Source organism: Piliocolobus tephrosceles, chromosome 16 (assembly GCF_002776525.5).
Source record: "Piliocolobus tephrosceles isolate RC106 chromosome 16, ASM277652v3, whole genome shotgun sequence".
Taxonomy (NCBI): Eukaryota; Metazoa; Chordata; class Mammalia; order Primates; family Cercopithecidae; genus Piliocolobus; species Piliocolobus tephrosceles.
The window spans coordinates 1,987,889-2,008,461 of record NC_045449.1 but is presented as its reverse complement, the minus strand read 5'-3'; the positions used below and the strand labels follow the sequence as shown (position 1 = coordinate 2,008,461).

Below are 20,573 nucleotides of genomic sequence, written 5' to 3'. Positions count from 1 at the left end.
CCCCTGCCCTCGTCTCCATCTTCTCACCATGCCCCTGCCCTCACCCCCTGTCTTTGTGTGTCATTGTGGCATCTCTCAGAGCATTTGTGTATGGGACAGAGCATTTGTATATTGGGGGCGGGGGGCAGGTGTTGGAGTCTGTGTGTCTGCCTGGATGTATTTACGTAGATCAGTTTATGTGTTTGTATGCCTTTTTCTTTTTTTTAGTTGTGGAGATAAATATATATAACATTTGCCATGTTAACCATTTCTAAGTTCAGTGACATAAATTACATTTACAGAGTGTTGTGCAACCCTATATGGTTACTTCTTTTATCTTTGTCTATATCTGTGTCTGGGTTGTGTCCGACTCTGTGCTTGTCTAGGTCCATTTGTCTGTGTGTCTGTAAGTCTGTGTGTGTCTTAGTGTCTGTGTCTGAATGCAAAGTTCTGTGTGTCTGCCTCTGGGGGCCTGTCTAGGGGTGTTTCGGTGTGCCTATCCATGTCTGTCTGTGTTTATGTGTCCATGTGCATCCATCCAACTGTGGCCACGTGTGTTATCCGTTTGTGTTCATGTGGGGTGTCTATATCTCTGTGTCTGTATTTGTGCCTATACCTGTTTGTGTCTGTATATCCTTGAGTATATATGTCTTTGTATGGGGTTCATGTGTCCCCATGGAGGTCTCTTTCTGTGTTTCCATGTCTCTGTGTCCACATCTATAGCTGTCTTTTTTTTTTTTTTTGAGATGGAGTCCCGCTCTGTCGCCCAGGCTGGAGTGCAGTGGCACAATCTTGGCTCACTGTGACCTCCGTCTCCTGGATTCAAGCTATTCTCCTACCTCAGCCTCCCGAGTCGCTGGGATTACAGGCATCTGCCACCACGCCCGGCTAGTTTTTGTATTTTTAATAGAGATGGGGTTTCACCACATTGGCCAGGCTGGTCTCAAGCTCTTGACCTCAGGCGATCCACTCACCTCGGCCTCCCAAAGTGCTGGGATTATAGGCGTGAACCACCGTGCTGCCCAGGCTGGAGTATAATGGTGCAACCTCAGCTTACTGCAACCTTGGTCTGTCATGTTTAAGCAATTCTCCTGCTTCAGCCTCCCAAGTAGCTGGGACTACAGGCATGTACCACCACACCCAGCTAATTTTGTGTTTTTAGTATAAGAGACAAGATTTCACCATGTTGGCCAGGCTGGTCTCAAACTCCTGACCTCAGGTGATCCACCCACCTTGGCCTCCCAAAGTGCTGGGATTGCAGGTGCGAGCCACCTCGTCTGGCCTTTTTTTTTTTTTTTTTTCTTTCCCAGACAGAGTTTTGCTCTGTTGCCCAGGTTCGAATGCAGTGGCATGATCACGGCCCACTGCAACCTCCGCCTCCTGGGTTCAAGCAATTCTCCCACCTCAGCCTCCCAAGTAGCTGGGCTTACAGGTGTGAGCCACCAGGCCTGGCTAATTTTTTTGTGTTTAGTAGAGATGGGGTTTCACCATGTTGGTCAGGCTGGTCTCAAAACTCCTGCCCTCCAGTAATCCACCCGCCTCTGCCTCTAAAAGTGCTGGGATTACAGGCATGAGCCAGCGTGTCCAGTCAATGTATCTTTCTGATTCTGGGTCCATGTGAGTCTGAGTTTGCTTTGGTCCCATTCATGTCTGTGTCTGTGAGTATATGCTCCTGAATGTCTGTGTTCATGTCCATGTTTGTGTGTAACCGTGTCTCTGTGTGCCAGTCTGGATCTCTCTGTTAGAGGGAGGATTTCTGTGTATGTGGGTCTTCTTGTGTCTGCCTGCCTTGCCTTTTACCTACCTCCCTGTCTCTCTGTCCGTCCTCACCTGTCTCTGCCTGCCTGCCTCTGTGTTTCTCTTTGCCTCTGCTTTTGTCTGCCTCTGCTGTGTGTGTGTGTGTGTGTGTGTGTGTGTGTGTGCGCGCGCGCGCACCCGCCTGTATCAGGGATCAGCATACCATGGCCCACAGCTAATAATGGTTTACATTTTTATATGGTTAAACAAAAAATCAAACGAGTACTATTTCATGACTCATGAAAATTGTGTAAAAGTCAGATTTTAGTGTCCATAAAGTTGATTGGAATATAACCATGCTTATTTGTTTACACTGTGCCTATGGCTGATTTCACATTACAGAGCAGAGTTGAGTAGTTGCCACAGGCTGTGTGGTTCACACGGCCTAGAATATTTGCAATCCAGCTCATTACAGAAAAAGCTTGCTGACTTCAATCTCTGTCCATGTTCCATGTGTCACATTCTTCTTTGTGTTAGTGTCACTATGTGTGTTCATGTTTGTACAATTGGATCTTCATGTATGTGTGTGTAGGCTCCATCTCTGTTCAGCCCTGTTGACTGTTCATCTCTCCCTCCTGCTCACTTTAATTTTTCCCTCCCTCCCTCCCTCCCTCCTTCCTTCCTTCCTTCCTTCCTTCCTTTCTTTCTTTCTCTCTCTCTCCTTCCTTCCTTCCTTCCTTCCTTCCTTCCTTCCTTCTTCCCTCCCTTCCTTCCTTCTTCCCTCCCTTCCTGCCTTTCTACCTTCCTTTCCCAGGGTCTCGCTCTGTCACCCAGGCTGGAGTGCATTGGCACAATCACAGCTCGCTGCAGCCTCGACCTCCTGGGCTCAGGTGATTCTCCCACCTCAGTCTGTCAAGTAGCTGGGACTACAGGCGTGCACCACCACACCTGGCTAATTTTTTATATTTTTAAAATAGAAACGGGGCTTTGCCATGTTGCCCAAGCTGGCCTTGATCTCCTGGACTAAAGCAGTCTGCCTCGGCCTCCCACAGTGCTGGGCCTCTCTTTCTTATCTCTACTCTTCCTTAGTATCTCTGTTTTTCTGTTTCACCCCGGCCATTTCTCATTTCCCTCTTCCTTTTCTTCCCCTACCCCACATTCTCTGAGTGTGGTCTTCGGCTGGTGCTTTGTACCAAAGCTCCTTCATGCTCTGTGTTATGCATTTATGTGTGTTTCAGAACAAGCATCTCCAGTGTTCTTCTCTGGAGAGAAGTAATGCTGGAGGATAGATTATGGAGACCCTGGCTACTGTGGAGGGCACTTTTGAGGAGTAGGGAAGGGAGCTTGTCTGACTTGGGGACCAGCTCTGTGAGTCTCCTAGACTCATGGGTGACCTCCAGAGGGAAGGTAAAGCAGAGATTTCTGGGCAGCAGTTTCTGTGTAGACTGTGTAGTCTGATTCTTCTTCCTTTCTTTCTCAGTTTTTTCCCTGTCCTTGCCTCAGGATGCACCTCTGGACTGTTATTAATCTCAGTCTCCCCATGCCCTTCCCACCTCTAGCTCTGTCACTGTGTGGACAGCACTCACAGCATCGGACAGTTCTCTGTATCCTATCTGTGGGCCCTCCTAGGTTTCCAAAATGCACTCCAGGCTGAAGCCTTGGAGCTCCAAGCTTTGCAGCTGGGGCCACACAAAGGAACTGATGGATCTGCTGGCTAGGGGACAGCTATTTCTCAGCAGTGATCCCCAAAGAGTTAACATCTACGGCCTCAAACTTTTCAGGCTATTAATCTCTAATGAGGACTAGGTAGTTGGCAGTTTTGGGAAGAAAATGCCAAGAAAGGACTCAGTTCTCCAAGTATCTAAGCCACTGCTTCTGAGCATGCACAAGAGTCACTGAGTGTCCCTTCCTTACTCTCAGGGTGGGGAGGCAGACCATGTGTTCCTGGAGCCTGGGCCTTCCCTGGGTCGCCTCACCTCACAACCACAGGTCCCTTAGATAGGATTCACACAGCCCCTGTTTACCCAGATCCTGGGCCACAGGTCTGCTAGCTCTCTCACGCAGCATGTCTCCTTTCATCCCTCCTCCCTCTCTCACTCCTTTTTGGCTTTTGTTTGGCTGAGGAAATGGAAAGCTCACACAGGAAGTGCTGGGTCTCATTTGCTTGAGATGCTGAGTCTGTTTTCTCTTTGGATGCTGCAGCAAATGGCTCGTTGCCGGCTCTGAGCTGCTGCCCATCTTTGGGCAAGGGCTCAATCTACAGGCAGGCACGTGGTCCAAGCTACAGCCATCCCCGGCTGGGCTTCACATTCTGGGCTACAGAGAGGCAGAGGGGGTTGGGACATTTGAGTCATATTTGCTTAGTCTTCTCAGACTTCTTCACGAGGAGAGCAAATCTGACCAAATAGTATATTGAATTTAATTGCCCAGCAAATACATTACTGTAGCTGTGGATACCACTTGCTGTCTCATGAAGCCAGACTGGGCTAGAGAGATCAGTGTAATAGAGAAAAACGTCTCCTCCTGTGCTCTCTTTCTTTCTCTCTCTGCAGTTAGGATCAGCAGCTGGTTATCTCTGGAATGCAAGTTTAAGCATGAAAGAGAGGCTTTGCTATCCTGGGGCCTGACCCCAAGGCATGGCTATTTAAGGACTGGTGCCCCTGTTCAACAGAGCAAACCTGGCCTGACTACCACTGAGGGTAGTCCCACCTCAGAGCCTTCAGATCAGAGGACTGGAAAAGTGGAATCAGAATTGCACCTTCCTTCTTTTGTTTCCCGTATTCTCATGTAGCTTCCTAGTACTCACTGAGTAAATACTCTGAGAGATTGGCAAGGGTATGGTGCTTCTGTGGGTTTCAAACTTTATCTTGTGCCCACCGACCTTATAGATTGAAGAGGCTTTTCTTTTAAGGTCATGGAGAATAACACACCCCAGTGGTTCTGTAGATGCCGAAACTGTAACCCCCCTGACGCTTGTGAAGTCCTTGTTGCTGCTCTTCGTTTTGAAGGGTTTGGAAATGCTCTCGGGGGAGCAGGAAGGAAATGGCTGCTGTTCAGTGCCCTTTCTTGGCATGCTTTCATTGGTCTTTGCCTGCGTTTCTTCTTTGCAAAGATACATTTCTCTGATCCTAAGGTGACGAGAGAGCCTGTTTTTCCTACAAAGAGGAAGTTCCCTTTGCTTTTCCTCCAGAAACCCCACTTCCAAATGGTCTCTTGGCACGTGGGACCCTTCTTTCGTCTCTCTTCCTTCATTCCCTCCCTGTCTTTAATTGTTACCTTCTTTCCTTATGCAGTTAGAGAATCATTGCACAGCATCTTCCCCTCTCTGGGGGGAATTCCAGGGTTCATCATTAGTTTCCTTGGTTCTCTCCTTTTCCTTCCAGTCAAGTCCACAGTAGCAGGCACATGTGGAACACTTAGGGTGGTGATGAGAGTATTGCCGGCACTGCAGAGTGAGGAGGGCAGGATTGCTGGGCATGGGTGCCTTCCGTCACTGTGGCACTTATTAGATCTGTGTGCTAGAGCCAGCATGTATGGAAGCAAGTTCATTTCCCGTTTGTACCCGTTAGGGATGATAACAGAATGGCTTCGTAATCCCAGGAGTTTGTTGGTATAGAGGATTATAGCAGGATGTGGAGAGTGGTCTGGGGCCACTGTGAAAGTCGGTGTAGAGTGCTTGGTCTATTTAGAACAGACTGCTGTGTTTGGAGGGCCCATCTACTTGCCCCATCTGCTAGCAGAGTTTGTGTTCCCTTCCACACCAAGCCTCTGGTGAGAAGGGAGAGGCAGCTGCACCCCTACTTCCTTCGGCAAGTGAGCACAAGCAAAGTCGTGCTATAGAGTAGTAGAGCTACAGGCTTCATGAACCTGAGCATAGTGACCCCTTGCATCCCAGGACCTTTGGCAAGGCTAGGGCAGTGGGACAGCCTACCTCATTTCAGTCTCTGCCGAGGCCAAATCTTCACTTATCCTGATCTCTAGTTCTCAGTAAGTGAAAGAGTCAGGGGACTTTGAGAACATCCAAACCTAGCCCAGCTGTGGCAGTTGGTTTATTGCTTTCAGCTGGTACTTGAACCCAGGTCCTAGTCTTGGAGGCTTTCCCAGGTTTAATCCCCAGAGCTTTCTCTGCAGCTGTATGACACTGCGCTGACCCCGAATGAGGATAGGAAAATAGAACCAGTGCCAAGCCAGAGTCTCTTTTTCATTTGGAGTCTGGCTGTCTGCCCATGACCAGGGTTACATAATGGGAAACATAGCTGGGGCTCTGGAGAGCCCGCGTTTCACCAGGCTGCCCAGACCTTCGCATTCTGATGCTATATATCTTCCTAATTGTAGCTCGGATGCATTTATCACACTGTTGGATTGGAGTACTGTTTAAAAAAAAAAACTCTAGAAATTCTTGTACTTGCTGCTTTTCCATGGTTCATCTTCCATAGTCTGTAGAGCACAGTGGAGAAGGGTCGTAGGGAGCCCTCTGAGGTCTTGTCACATAGGGAGAAAGAGAGATACGTAGGGCATATGCAGTAAGCTGACTTCCTCAGGGAGCTTCCATGTGTTGACTCTGTAGATGAGATAGAAATTCTCAAGTTAAAAACAGCTAGTTCACTCACCTTCATAGGGCAGCTCTGAAATAAGAACTAATCCCAAGTCTAATCGGCACCCCTTCAAGGACGCTTAATACGTCTTCCCAAAAGGGCATTTTCGGAGGTCACTGAGTAATAGTCCATCAGCACTTCCCTGAAGGAAGTGGTGGTGACTGTGGGAAGCCCCTTTGCTACCCTGGCTCCCCACCCAGTCTCCCTGGCTCCGGGTTGGGGCGTTAGCACTGCAGCCTGGCACCAGGGGGTTCCTCTTCCTCCAAATGCTGAGTGTGGGGCACACGTGATCTCTCCCACGGCAGGAGCCCCTGTCCCCTCCCCACGCCTCCCATAGGACTCCTTGTGAGAGGAAGGGGCGTTGGCCTAAGGCTCCAGTCTGACCCCAGCAGGGTACAGCAGCTGACCCCAGGGAGAGTACTTTCCAGCTCTGAGCTGAGGTTATTTGGGTCCAGTGTGTGCTAAGCTAAGAAGACGTGTTGGAGTGGTTACAGCTAAAAGTTTGGAGAGGCAGGAACCGTGAGAATCCGCACCAGGGAGGCCGCCGAGGGCTCCCCTCATGCCGTGGAGATGTCAGTATCCCCTAGGGGCTGCTCTTTCCCAAACACACAGTGCTGATGGGTTTCACACACCACAGCGGTACGACAGAGGCTGTGCACACGAGTGTAGCTTTGGAGAACTGAAATCAAATAAGGCACCGACCCCATACATGTTGGGGGCAGTGGATGGTAGAGGTGGTCTGATACTTGAGAAATCCTGGAATGAGGTTACTGTGACCTATTGCTGGTCATAGGGTTCCAGCTGCCCTGCTTAGAACATGGAGAGGTTTATATTCTTGCAGTAGGGCAGGATGACTAAGCTTCAGAATTTGATTTGCCCTTTTGGGAAAAATTGATTTAGGGTGAGTACTCTCCCAAAGGCCCAAGTTGACTTGTTGGTATAAACGAGAAAGATAGAAGGGATTATCTTCACCTAAGTCTTTTTTTTTTTTTTTTGAGGCGGAGTCTCGCTCTGTCGCCCGGACTGGAGTGCAGTGGCCGGATCTCAGCTCACTGCAAGCTCGCCTCCTGGGTTTACGCCATTCTCCTGACTCAGCCTCCCGAGTAGCTGGGACTACAGGCGCCCGCCACCTCGCCCGGCTACTTTTTGTATTTTTAGTAGAGACAGGGTTTCACCGTGTTAGCCAGGATGGTCTTGATCTCCTGACCTCGTGATCCGCCCGTCTCGGCCTCCCAAAGTGCTGGGATTACAGGCTTGAGCCACCGCGCCCGGCCTTATACTCTGTAGTGGTCGTCACCCAGTAAACATCTTATTCTTAGAGGATGGTATCTTGCTGCTCCTATCTTAACTCCTGGAATAGTGACCTTTGATACCTTTGTCTCTTCTTTGTATCATGTGGCATCTAGATGATACATTGTTGCTAGAAATCTCCAGGAGCTGCATAGAATTCTCCCCGTCTGCACCCCAACCCTGGGCCTATTGAGCTCCCTAGCACTGAGGTACCAGAATCAAATCCTTAGCTGCTGCATACAGAGTTGGCATGACATCTTAACTTTCCAAGAGGCGTGCTGAGCCATTTCAAGCCCAGGTCTTATTCTTATAACTCTGCCAGACTTACGGGATTCAAGTCCATTTCTGCTGTTAGCTGCTGACTTCCCGCAGTTTTCTCCAGTGGAGTGAGAAGTTCTCCAGGGCAACAGTGGTCTTATGTTAGCCTCTGACCCCTATGTGGAGAGTTGTAGGCTAGGATGTAATGGCCCACAGGGAAACAGTTTGAAAAAGCACATATTGCATGTCTTAGGTGTGGTTCTCTTGTTACAGCCGTTTGTCTTGTCTTTGTGTCTGTACCACATGGTTGTCCTCTTTTTCGGCGTCCTTGTGCCTAGCTTCTGTGCCATCTTGGCTGTATTTCCAGATCTCCTCACTCCAGGAACCAGAAGACCCAACTTGTTTCCCATCTGTACTGCTTCTCTGATCTTCCATAGCTCTGAAACACAATGCACGGCTTCTTCTCACTCAACTCTTTCCGGGTTTGTTCTGCAGCTGTGGAGTTTGAATGTTAGTGTTTAAACAAGCTGGTATTACACAGGAAATGGCCACCTCCACAGGCCCCAGCAGGCTTGTAACGTGGGGTCATTGTACTTGATATTAATCACCAGTCAGCTTGTTCCCCCAGTAAAATATGAAGGAGTGTGTGAGTGCTTCGTCCTCCTTAGACTTGCCAGAAAGATGGACTGAGTCTCGGTCAGGCGTTAGTGCTCCACTCCTTTCAGACTCTCTCCTCCTCTCAGTCCTGCCCCAGTGGAGCTTTCAGAAAAAGTCCTGCCTGACCCCTTCCCTATGAAGCTGGCAGAGTCCCTTTCTGAGCTCTGGGCAAGAAGATAGATTATTGTAGTGTAACGTGTCTCACCTGGCATTCCTTAATCTGTCAGAGGATGCTGCAGTTGGATAACCTCTCCTGTGAGAAAAGCAAAATTTTAGGCACACAGAAATCCATGGCCCCTCTGAGAGCAGGGCTTCTCAGTTCCCTGGACTTCAGCTGCCTTTCTATAGCTATTTGCAGAACTCACCTCAGCCTGAAGGGTTAATCTGATTCCCCGAGTCAATATCCCCCAAACAACCAGCCAGGGCAGGAGTGTGTGTTGGTTTGTTTCTGTGAAATGTGTTTCCCCAGTCACCTGGGCTGGCCTGGGCTGCATTGTATCGGCCAGCAGCTGCACTGCACTCAAACTGACAGATACATTAAACCTTGGAATTCTGAGGCAATAAAAAGTAAATTAACTCTTATTTTTTTCCTTTCCTGGTGGACTAAGTGAATGCATGTCTGTAGGGAAGCAAGTGAGCCTTGGTTCTGAGTGCGTACTTGTAACTAGTCACTGCTGGTTTGTCCCAAACTAGGGTCTGGCTTTCAGACTCCAGCCAGGGGTCTGCTGTCCTGGTGTGTGGTGTGTTCTGTGGGGTTGGGCCAGTGGGTCACCTTGCAACTGCTGATCCCTGCTCACTAATCACATCACAGCTGCTGAGAGACTCCCTGGCCTTCATTCTGGGAGCCATAAGCAGGCTCATTGGACCCAGTTTCATATTCTCTGGCTGCTTTGTGTCTGTTTGGGGAAGAATCCACCCTAACTTTAGTGGGATATTGTGGGCTCTGGGAATATCCCTAAAATGTACATTGAACCAGAACAAACCAGAAGGACCTGCCTGAGCCCACAGCACTCTAGAGGGTCCATTTAGAATCAAAAGTTGTTTGAGATTATTTGGGAAACCTTTTGGGAAGTTATTTCCCAAGCATTTCCAAAAGAGTGGCAGCTCTTCACAGATCCTCACCCCACCCGAATTTGACTTTTGGCTCCTTGGCCCAGGCCAACCTTGAATCCATAGGGTCCAAGGACTGCTGCTGTTGGGTGAAGGTTAGAAGGTGCTCCTGGTTGGGATGAGGAATTAAAGCAGGAAAACGTTAAGCTTTTCTCCTTCTACAGACAGGAAATCCTATGTTCACCCACAGAACTGACCTCCCAGCCCAGAGGCCTGATTGGGGTAAGCTGAGGTGATGTTGCCCAGCTTCCAGGAATTACCTCATCCTTTTGCAAATATCTTAACTTTTGAATTCAGACATCTCACCTGGTTTTTCAAAGCACCTCTTCCTTTGAGTTTCCTGACACTCCCTCCACTCCTGTAGAGAGTCACTGTGTAGCCCATGGGTCTCTGGGTAGTTGTGTTCCTGTCTGTGGTGTTCGATGAAAGGAGATAACTGACGACATGAATGTGAACTGAGTTTGGGTGATCCCACTGAAACACCAGAAGAAGGCAGCTACTCACAACCAGAGTACAAGACCAATCGGAATTAACCAGAGCAGAAATGACCTCTCATTGAAGACTTTGTGTATTTCCTGGGTTCTGCACAGTCTAGCTTGGCTCTTGGACCACTTTTCTTTATATTTCTGAGTTGGGAACTCTGGGCACTCCCTACGTCTTTTGGCATCAGCTGCTGTCTTACAAATCAACGTTGAGGTAGGGATTCTCAGCCACCTTATTTTTGCAGTGAGTCCTAAGGTTTTGGTACAAGGTGGGTGGTAATGGGCAAAAAGGCATATGTGGGCAGGGGTCCCTAGTGGTGGCCAGCAGTCTCTGGGAGGAGTCAGTTTTGGTTTATCTGAGCCTTAGGGGACAGGAGAGCATGGTAATGAGAACCACATGGTACCACATATTTCTTCATCTTGGATCCAAGATGGTAGGGGTGGGAGGATGAGAGAGGGATGTGGGGCCTCCCACTGTGGCAGCCGTGGGTAATTTTCGGCCGCCTCTCTCTGGCTGTGGATGCTGCTGCCCACACCACCCCCAACCCCCAGCTATGTCCTGCAGCAGCCTTGACCTGCACAGCACCAACCAGGGCCCCCAAGCCAAAACTTCAGCTGGGAGACTTTTCACCTTCTTCCTTCTCACTGTCGTCTTTCCTGTTTATTTTCCAAATTGCTGCTCTGCAGCCGAGCAGTGCCTGTTGGCCAAAGCTCACCAGTGCTGTGGGATCAGACTCAGGCAGTGGGCTCAAGTGGCCAGCAGGGCACTGGGGGAGGAAGCGGGGAACTGGAAGAGCCTCCCTGTGCGTCTCCCATGGGCAGCACTAACCTCGGAGGCGGCCCTGAGCAGTCCTATCACATCCGGTGCTTGTCTCTGCAGCCGGGACCGGAGGATAAACTATCAGGGCTGTGGGGCAGTGCATCATTCCTCTTATTATTTTCTTCTCTGCAGATGGGGTCGTGGAAAGTTCAGTTCCTTTTAACCCTCGAAGTTCTGTTTATTCTACAGCTGGTAGCCTGAATGCCGCGTTTCCCATTACATCACAAAGGAGCTCAGGCAGATCTCTGCACAGAAACGTGTTGCAACTGTTTATTTTTTTCCATATTTAAACATTTCTGACAGCCAAACCCGGCTGAGCCAAAAGATGGAGCTTTGTGAATGAGTCTGGTTGTCGGTGTCTGCGCCGAGAGAGGCTTTAGAAAACTCGTCCCTCCGGTGATTCTTCCCAAACATGTTCTTTTTCCTGGGTAAAGCCTGTGAAGCGAGTTACTTCTGCAGTACACGTGTGTTGATTATGTGCCGTTGTGTGATTAATGGGGCTGTGTTCTGCCTGGTTCCCAGGATACTCTTGAAAACAAGATGTTTCATTTCATTGCCTTTTCCTAGTGCAATGATTACAGTAAATAAACCAGTGCAGCCTCCTTCCACCTGGAGCCAGTCAGGGAGTTCCCATCTCTCTGTTCGACTTTCTTCCCCACTGTCACCTTCAGTGGCATGTGCCTTGAATGCTTTCTTTTCTGCCATCTCCCAAAGATTCTCAGTCTCCAAGAGAAACAAATCGCTTAGATCTGAGACCCCTCCCTAGTAGGACTCATAGGCAGTAACTCCACTGGGGAGATTCCAGGATGATTCTTTTTGGTTGTTTTTAGTGAGAGGGTCTCACTGTGTTGCCCAGTCTGGTCTTGAACTCCTGGCCTCAAGTGATCCTCCCTTCTCGTGTTCCCAAAGTACTGGGATTACAGGCGTGGCCCACCACACCCAGCCCAGGATGATTCTTACAGCTGTCTTTACATATTGTCTCTTGCCACTCTAGCTCGTGAATCTAATTATGAAACTTGTCTTTGTATTGCTCCTATGGATCTCTCTTCTTTAAGAGTAAAACTTAGCATCCATAGGATACTGTCTGTTCCAGACTCCTAGTTAGGTGCTTCCCTGGAGAAGAAAGCCAAGTCTGGAGTCTTGGCTGGCCCTATGTCTTTACCACAATTTGTAGTATCCCTGGGTAGGCAAAAAAAAAAAAAAAAAAAAAAAAGCCTTATGGATCCTCAGCACCCACCAAAGCAGGACTCTGGCCCACAGTCGATTTTTGACAAGTGATGGTGACAGAGAAATGAACCTCTTTTTTTATAATTCTACCCTGAAATTTGAATTAGGGAGAGCCAAACTTCACAGTTTCAAGGTTTCTTCTCAGATTCAACCAGGACCTGGTGATACACAGTTAAGCCAGCCAGCCAGCCGTCCCAGTTTGCCCAGGACTGGGAGGTTTCTGGGGATGTTCAGTGCTAAAACCGGGACAGTCCCACACAAACCAGAATAGTTGGTCACCCTGTAGCTAACCTTCCACACATGAGAGAAAGGAGAGGCATGGAATGGCTGAGACAGCGCTAATGAAGTGTGTAAGAGGCTTTACCTTCCTGTGAGGATCTTGATGGGCCAGGAATGAGGTTTTTGTTTGTTTGATTGATTGGTTGATTGCCTGCCTATATGTAGGGAAGAGATTTCTAAAACATTGTAGGAGGAAAACCTGCATGACTCTTGCTGTATTGTGGCTAGACCCGCCATGGCTGTGGCTGGGGGAGGAGAGGCTGGTGCTCAGTTGCTGTCTGTATGGCATATACTTGGCTGGACAGCGGTGGGGAATTCTGGGAGCAGCCTCAGGCACTGGGTGTCTAGAGTGTTTGAGTAAGCGTCTCAGGCACACTGTCTGGAAAGATGACAGGACCCTGCATTAGGCAACTGATTCTCTAAATTCTTTTTCCTCTCTGGTGAGGATTACAAACTCCCCCTAATCAATTTCCACTTTGCGTAGATCCACATACACATACCTTAGATTGCTGCCTTGGGCACAGTTTTGTTTCCTACCATTTGGGGTATGATTTCCTGGCAGATGCCAGCCTAGACAACATTTGCTGCAAGTACTTCCCTGCTCGCAAGTACTGAGAATTCTTTTTTTTTACTGGCTCCTCTTTAGAGCTGCTCTTTTCTTACTTTATTTCTCACAGTGTTGCTGTGGATGTGTGGTCGACGCTGGCTGATTTCTGTAACATACTGACTGCAGTGAATCAGTCTGAGGTGCCACTGTACAAGGACCCGGATGATGACCTCACCCTTCTCATCCTGGAAGAGGATCGGCTTCTCTCGGGCTTTGTCCCCTTGCTGGCTGCCCCTCAGGACCCCTGCTACGTGGAGAAAACCTCGGATAAGGTCAGCCCCAGGCCAAACATCCCTCCCCATTTGCCCCTCCTCTTAATTCTCCAGACTTTTTTATTCTTGGGAAGTTTTCTGTGCAAATGGAACATGATTAAGTCATTGAGAAGGGTGTTAAGGGAAAATATCGACCTTTTAGCCGCTGACATCCAGCTCTGTGTCCTGAAAAAAAAAAGCCCTCTCGACTTCCTTTGGTGTGTGTGTGTGCTCGCTGGCATGTTGTATATACGATCATTTCCTCACTTGTTTAAATAGTGCAGCTTGTGTTGGCAGTGCTCTCACTCAGCTCCAAATGGTTTGCATCATGCTCAAAGCACCCTCCTTTCTCCCCCCTTCCTCCACCACCCCCCGCCCACCCCCCCTGCCCCACCACAAAACTCTGCACTAGGAAAACAGCCAGGGCTTTTTCCCTTCTCTAAGGAGGAGAGTGATAAATAGGTGACTAGAGAGAAGCAGACACCATGTGTTAACTTAGAAAAAAAAAAACTTGTAGGAATATGAAGCATTCCCCGCTGCCTGGTTTCTATTTTCCTTCCTCTGAGGACTGTGTTTTAACCTGAACGTTTTTCTTGCCTGTCTGTTTATAGAAAACAAAGCCGATTCCCTGTTGCTGATGGGGACTGTGGAGCTCTTAGTCTCTGCTTAACAATTGGGTTTTCAGCCAGGTAAAGAGTAGGGTAGTCCAGTCGGCCTCACCTTTCCCACGTGTAGTAACAATTACTAGGCTAGGGACGTAATAGCCACCGAGCTCGGGAGCGAAGTGCTGTGTGGAGGCAGGAGGACCCTGTGACTGACTTCTCTGCAGAGCAGTGAGCATCACGTCCCTTGGGGGACAGGCCTTCGGGGAGGTTCCACAAATGTCTTCTCAGGGGGAAGTCTTTTGACCTAGATGAAGTATATACTAGGGACATAGGGAGATGTTAAAAAAAAAAAAAAGTATAAGTTCCAAACATGAACCACAAATGTGAGAGACTTTATATAGAATATAAAATCTTGGCCTGTTGCAGTGGCTCACACCTTTAATCCCAGCACTTTGAGAGGCGGAGACGGGAGGATCACTTGAGCCCAGGAGTTTGAGACCATCCCAGGCAACATGAGAAGCCTGTCTCTAAAAACAAACAAACAAACAAACAAACAGTTTTAGTATAAAAGAGTATTTGTTCACCGTAGGAAATTTGGAAAACACACACAAATAAAAAGAAGAAAAATTATCCGTAATCCTTCTTTCTACCCAGAAGTAAGAGCACTTTTATTTTGCTGATCATATATAATCATATTTAATTTCTAGTATACACACACACACACACACTCTTTTCAGTAAAACTGGAGGTTATATTAATATTAATATATACTATTTGTTTTTAATTTTTTTTTTTTTTAGATAGGGTCTCACTCTGTTGCCCAGGCTGGAGTGTGGTGGCACAATCTCAGCTCACTGCAACCTCTGCCTCCCAGGCTCAAGCAATCCTCCTGTCTCAGCCTCCCGCATAGCTAGGACTACAGGCACCCACCTCCATACCTAGCTAATATTTGTATTTTTGAATAGAGATGGAGTTTCGCCATGTTGCCAGGCTGGTATCAAACTCCTGAGCTCAAGCGATTTACCTGCGTCAGCCTCCCAGAGTGCTAGGATTATAGGTGTGAGCTAACATGCCCAGCTGTATATAGTATTTGTAATCTACTTTTTTCCTCATTTTTTAATATATTCTTATATGGAATCATTTTTTATAGTTACCCAGAATTCTTTTATATTCCAAGATTTCTTTAACCCATCTTTGCTTTATTGAATCAAGAGAATGTTCCCAATTCTTTTACAGTTATAAACAGTGAATCAGTTTCTTGTAGCAGAATTTGAGCATATATTCCCTTTGGTTAAATTGCTGTAAGTAGATTAAGGTTCTGGGCATTGATATATCAAAAACTCATACTCTTTGGATGCATTTAATGGCTACTGTATCTTGGGAATCAGAGAACCCCTCTTTCCCAAGAGGAATACTTGTTTTATGCCTTTCCAACAAAAACTTAGAGTGAAATTCTGCTCTTCTAGTCTCAGAATGGGCAAATAATGGGGATTTGTAGTATGTGAGGCTGAGGACAGCTAACAAGTTGTTTTATACGTGTGGGAGATGTTGAGTTAGAAGAGAGACTGGATGACGTGGCTTGGGCCAGAGGGTCCTCATAACTCTTCTTTTGTGATCACAAGGTTGTCTTGATTCCAGTGGATGCTTTTGCGAGTTGGCTATTGAAGCTGTCTTTTAGTGTGGGACAGGTGCTGAGTAGAAGTACTAACCAGCTTCAGACTCTTCCCACACCCTATCTTCATCAGCTCTCCTAGCTCTAGTGTCAGATACCACGTATGTGTTCTGGCTCAAGGAGAGCACAGAGCCAGCACACCAGCCCTCAGCCTGTGTAGTGATCCACAGGCTACCTAGGTGGCAGTTGCGGTCAGTGAGACTAAGGTAGGTCTCCACTTCAAGGACAGTGAAACAGGTATGTCAAACCTGACATGTCCAAATCCACACTCCTGAATCCTGCCCCACCCGCTACCCACCATCCTGGTCTTCCTTTACCCTTTCCCATCTTGGTTAATGGCAGCTTTGATTTTTGGGTGGCTCATGTCAAAATGCTTGGGGTTATTCTTGGCACTTCTTTCTCACACTTCCACATCTAATCCATTAACAGTTAATGTCTTCTTTACTGTCTTCTTTACCTTCAAAACACATACAGGTACAATTCTGTCTTCCCACTGCACCCTGATTCAGTTCTCTGAAATGCCTTCTGACTGGTTGCTCTGGTTCCTTTCCCCTTCTACTCTCCAGTCTGTTTTTAAAATATCAGTAAGATCATGTCATTTCTTAGTTCAAAACCTTCTGATGGTTGCTCCTGTCACTTAGAGTAGAGGCCAAAGTTTTAACAATGGCCTACAGTGCCCTCCATTTGATCTAACCCCACCTCCATCCCACTCCCAAGCTCTCTGACCTCAGGTCGTCCTGCTGTCCTTCAACCCAGTGTGCTCTAGTCACACTGACATCCTTGTTGTTCCTCAAACAAACCAGGCACTCGTGCCTCAGGGTCTTTGCAGCTGCTCTTTTCCTAACTGGGAACATGCTGTACTCGGCTGTGTGCCTCTCGCACTCCCTACTGTCACCTTGGTAAAGAGAGCTTCCCTGGCCACATAATATAATCATATAAAGTGGTACTCTGCTTTATTGTTCCCCACCCACGGCAGGGGAAAATCACGTCTCCTGAGTATCTATCATGTATCAGTCTCTGAGCTAGGTACTTCTGTACAGTATTTCATTAAGTTCTCTAAATAAGCCTGCCATGGAAGTATTATTACCTCCTTTTTTTTTTTTTAAGAGATGGGTCTCACTTTGTCACCCAGGCTGGAGTCAGTGGCATTATCATAACTCACTGCCACTTCAGATTCCTGCGTACAAGCCGTCCTCCCGCCCTGGTGGGACCTCTGTCTCCCAGATTCAAGCAATTCTGTTGCCTCAGGCTCCCAGGTAACTGGGATTACAGGTGCGCCACCATGACCAACTAAATTTTTTTTATTTTGAGTAGCTGGGACTACAGGCATGTGCCACCATGCCTGGCTGATTTAAAAATAATAAAAAATGTTTTGACCAGGCATGGTGCTCACGCCTGTAATCCCAGCACTTTGGGAGGCCGAGGCAGGTGGAGCACGAGGTCAGGAGTTTGAGACCAGCCTGGCCAACATTGTGAAACGCTGTCTCTACTAAAAATACAAAAATTAGCCAGGTGTGGTGGTGGGCCCTGTAATCCCAGCTACTTGGGAGGCCAAGACAGGAGAATTGCTTGAACCCAGGAGGCGGAGGTTGCAGTGAGCCAAGTTCGTCCCGCTGCACTCCAGCTAGGGTGGCAGAGCAAGACTCCATCTCAAAAAAAACAAAAAATGGAGACGGGACCTCACCATCTTGCCCACGCTGATCTCGAACTCCTAGGCTCCAGTCACTCGGCCTCCTCAAGTGGTGGGATTGTAGGCGTGAGCCACCCCCTTCAAATTTTGTAAAAGAGGATACTGAAGCTCAAGAGAAAAGAATGATGATAAGCTCGTATGGTTCATCTCCGTGGCCAACCTAGGAGATTAGCGTGGATGTGTCAGGGAATATTTAGGAACTCTTGACCTTTTAGAAATCTGCAAAAGGGGGCCTAGCATGGTGGCTCACGCCTGTAATCCCAACACTTTGGGAGGCTGAAGTGGGCGGATCACTTGAGCCTAGGAGTTTGAGACCAGCCTGGCCAACACAGTGAAACCCCGTCTCTACTAAATTAGCCAGGCATGGTGGTGCACACCTGTAATCCCAGCTACTTGGGAGGCTGAGGCATGAGAATTGCTTGAGCCCAGGAGGCGGAGTTCCAGTGAGCTGAGATTGTGCCACTGTACTCCAGCCTGGGTGACAGAGCGAGACTCTGTCTCAAAAAATATATAAATAAAAATTAAAAAAAAAAAGAAAAATCTGCAAAAGGGCCAGGCATGGTGGCTCACACCAGTAATCCCAATATTCTAGAAGGCGAAAGTGGGAGGAGCACTTGAGGCCAGGATCTCTAAACCAACCTGGGTGACATAGTGAGGCCCTGTTTTAAACAAGTTTAAACAAACAAGTTTAAACATACAAGTTTAAACATAGCCAGATGTGGTGGCAAGCACCTGTAGGCCCAGCTACTCAGGAGCCTGAGGCGGGAGAATTTTTTAAGTGTAGGGGTTCGAGGCTCATTATGATTATGCCACTGCGCTCCAGCCTGGGTCTCAGAACAAGACCCCATCTGAAAAAAATAAAAAAGAAATTTGAAAAATATAAACATTTCCTCCAGCTTCTAGGGTTCATTACTAGGAAACGTAAAACATATCTCAGGTGCTCGTCTGTGGCAGCAATGTGAGCAGTTTTATTACTGGTCGAGATTAGTCTCATGTTTCGTCCTGCCCTGATGCTTATTCCGCAGATATTTACTAAACACGCATTGCCAACACCGCCTGGGAGATCCAGACACGTAAGGCAACTATCTTCCTAGTTTGAGAGAGAGTCTGTGCCATATGTGAAGATGTGAATGGCAGCATCAGTGAATTTGAGGAGTTCTTGAGTTTTGTTGAGCTGGTAGTATGCAAGTGAAGGCATTGCTTCAAGAGCGCTGATTTGGCATTGATGTTATCATTGTGTCTTTGAACCAGAAAAGTTTTCACCTTATATGCCTCTGAGTGCAAATACTCTCTTTGTTCCATTCTTTTCTTCAGTAATCTCTGCTCTGCTGTTGTGTTAGAGCTCCATTCTTTGTCCTGTGTGTCACTTTTTCTGTCGTCACTTTGATCGGTTTTTGCTTTTCTTCTGCATTCTGGGAAGATTTCTCAAGTTTGTCCTCTCTATATATTTTTATAGCATTTATTCTACTCTTTACTAGTTCTAGTTCAGGTTTTAAGTCTGCTGTTGCATTATTTGTTCTCTTACGTTGTATCTGACAACCTTTATTTTTTGTCTGTCTTTTAGTCAGTCCCTTTATATCTTTTTTTTTTTTTTTTTGAGATGGAGTCCCACTGTGTCACCCAGGCTGGAATACGGTCGTGCGATCTCGGCTCACTGCACCCCCTCTGCCTCCCAGGTTCAAGTGATTCTCTTGCCTCAGCCCCCCGAATAGCTGGGATTACAGGGGCATGTGCTGCCACACGTGGCTAATTTTTTGTGTTTTTAGTAGAGACAGGGTTTTGCTATGTTGGCCAGGTTGGTCTCTAACTCCTGACCTCAAGGTGATCTGCCGGCCTCAGCCTCCCAGAGTGCTGGGATTACAGGCATGAGCCACCATGCCCGGCCTCAGTCCCGTTATATCTGTCTTTGCTTTTTCATTCTTCATTTAGCATACTTCACAGAGTCTATAATTTGAAGAATTCAGTTGAAGGTCGGGAGCGGTGGCCCATGCCTGTCATCCCAGCACTTTGGGAAGCCAAGGCAGACAGATTACTTGAGCCCAGGAGTTTGAGACCAGCCTGGGAAACATGGCAAAAACTTGTCCCTACAGAAAATATAAAAATTAGCCAGGGTTGATGATATTACACCTGTAGTTCCAGCTAATCAGGAGGCTGAGGTGGAAGAACTGCTTCAGTCCTGGCAGTCTAGGCTGCAGTGAGCTGTGATTGTGCCACCATACTCCAGCCTGAGGGACAGATTTTTTCTTGCACCTCAGCTTTAGTTTCTACAGCTTGATGCTTGTCACTTACATTTGTTTGAACAAAGAAAGATACTTGCTTCAAACAGATTAGGTAGATTCTCACTGGATACCTTCTTTGTCTGCAGTATTTTTTTTTTCTTGGAGGTGGAGTCTGACTCTGTCTCCCAAGCTGGAGTGCAGTAGCATGACCCCGGCTCACTGCATCCTCCACCTAATAGGTTCAAGTGATTCTCTGGCCTCAGCCTCCCGAGTAGCTGGGACCACAGGCATCCCTAATTGGAAAATTTTTTTTTTTTTTGAGGCGGAGTCTCGCTCTGTGGCCCAGACTGGAGTGCAGTGGCGGAGTCTCGGCTCACTGCAAGCTCCGCCTCCCGGGTTCACACCATTCTCCTGCCTCAGCCTCCCGAGTAGCTGGGACCACAGGCGCCCACCCCCACGCCCGGCTAATTTTTTGTATTTTTAGTAGGGACAGGGTTTCACCGTGTTAGCCAGGATGATCTCGATCTCCTGACCTCATGATCCGCCCTCCTGGGCCTCCCAAAGTGCTGGGATTCCAGGCGTGAGTCACCGCGCCCGTCCATTTTGTTTGTTTCTTTGTGTTTTTGAGACGGGGTCTCAGTCACCTAGGATGGAATGCAGTGGTGTGACCATAGCTCGTTGCAGTCTCCACCTCCTGGGTTCAGGCGACCCTCCTGCCTCAGCCTCCTGAGTAGCTGGGACTACAGGCGCCCCTCACCTCACCTGGCTAATTGTTTTTACTTTTTTTTTTTTTTTTGAGACGGAGTCTCGCTCTGTCGCCTGGGCTGGAGTGCAGTGGCCGGATCTCAGCTGACTGCTAGCTCCGCCTCCCGGGTTCACGCCATTCTCCTGCCTCAGCCTCCCGAGTAGCTGGGACTACAGGCGCCCGCCACCTCGCCCGGCTAGTTTTTTGTATTTTTTTAGTAGAGACGGGGTTTCACCGTGTTAGCCAGGATGGTCTCGATCTCCTGACCTCGTGATCCACCCATCTCGGCCTCCCAAAGTGCTGGAATTAACAGGCTTGAGCCACCGCGCCCGGCCTGTTTTTACTTTTTT

At 48.0% G+C, this 20,573-nt stretch overlaps 1 protein-coding gene across 6 annotated transcripts in view; it reads left to right on the top strand.

Moving 5' to 3' along the window:
* The window catches only part of SMG6 (SMG6 nonsense mediated mRNA decay factor), a 246,956-nt gene that overhangs the window by 118,655 nt on the left and 107,728 nt on the right, over positions 1–20,573 (top strand). For all 6 annotated transcript variants that reach the window (XM_026449601.2, XM_026449598.2, XM_026449600.2 and 3 more), the window contains one exon: positions 13,112–13,313. In XM_026449601.2, coding sequence (XP_026305386.1) covers positions 13,112–13,313 — 202 coding nt within the window. The remainder of the gene's footprint in view (positions 1–13,111; positions 13,314–20,573) is intronic.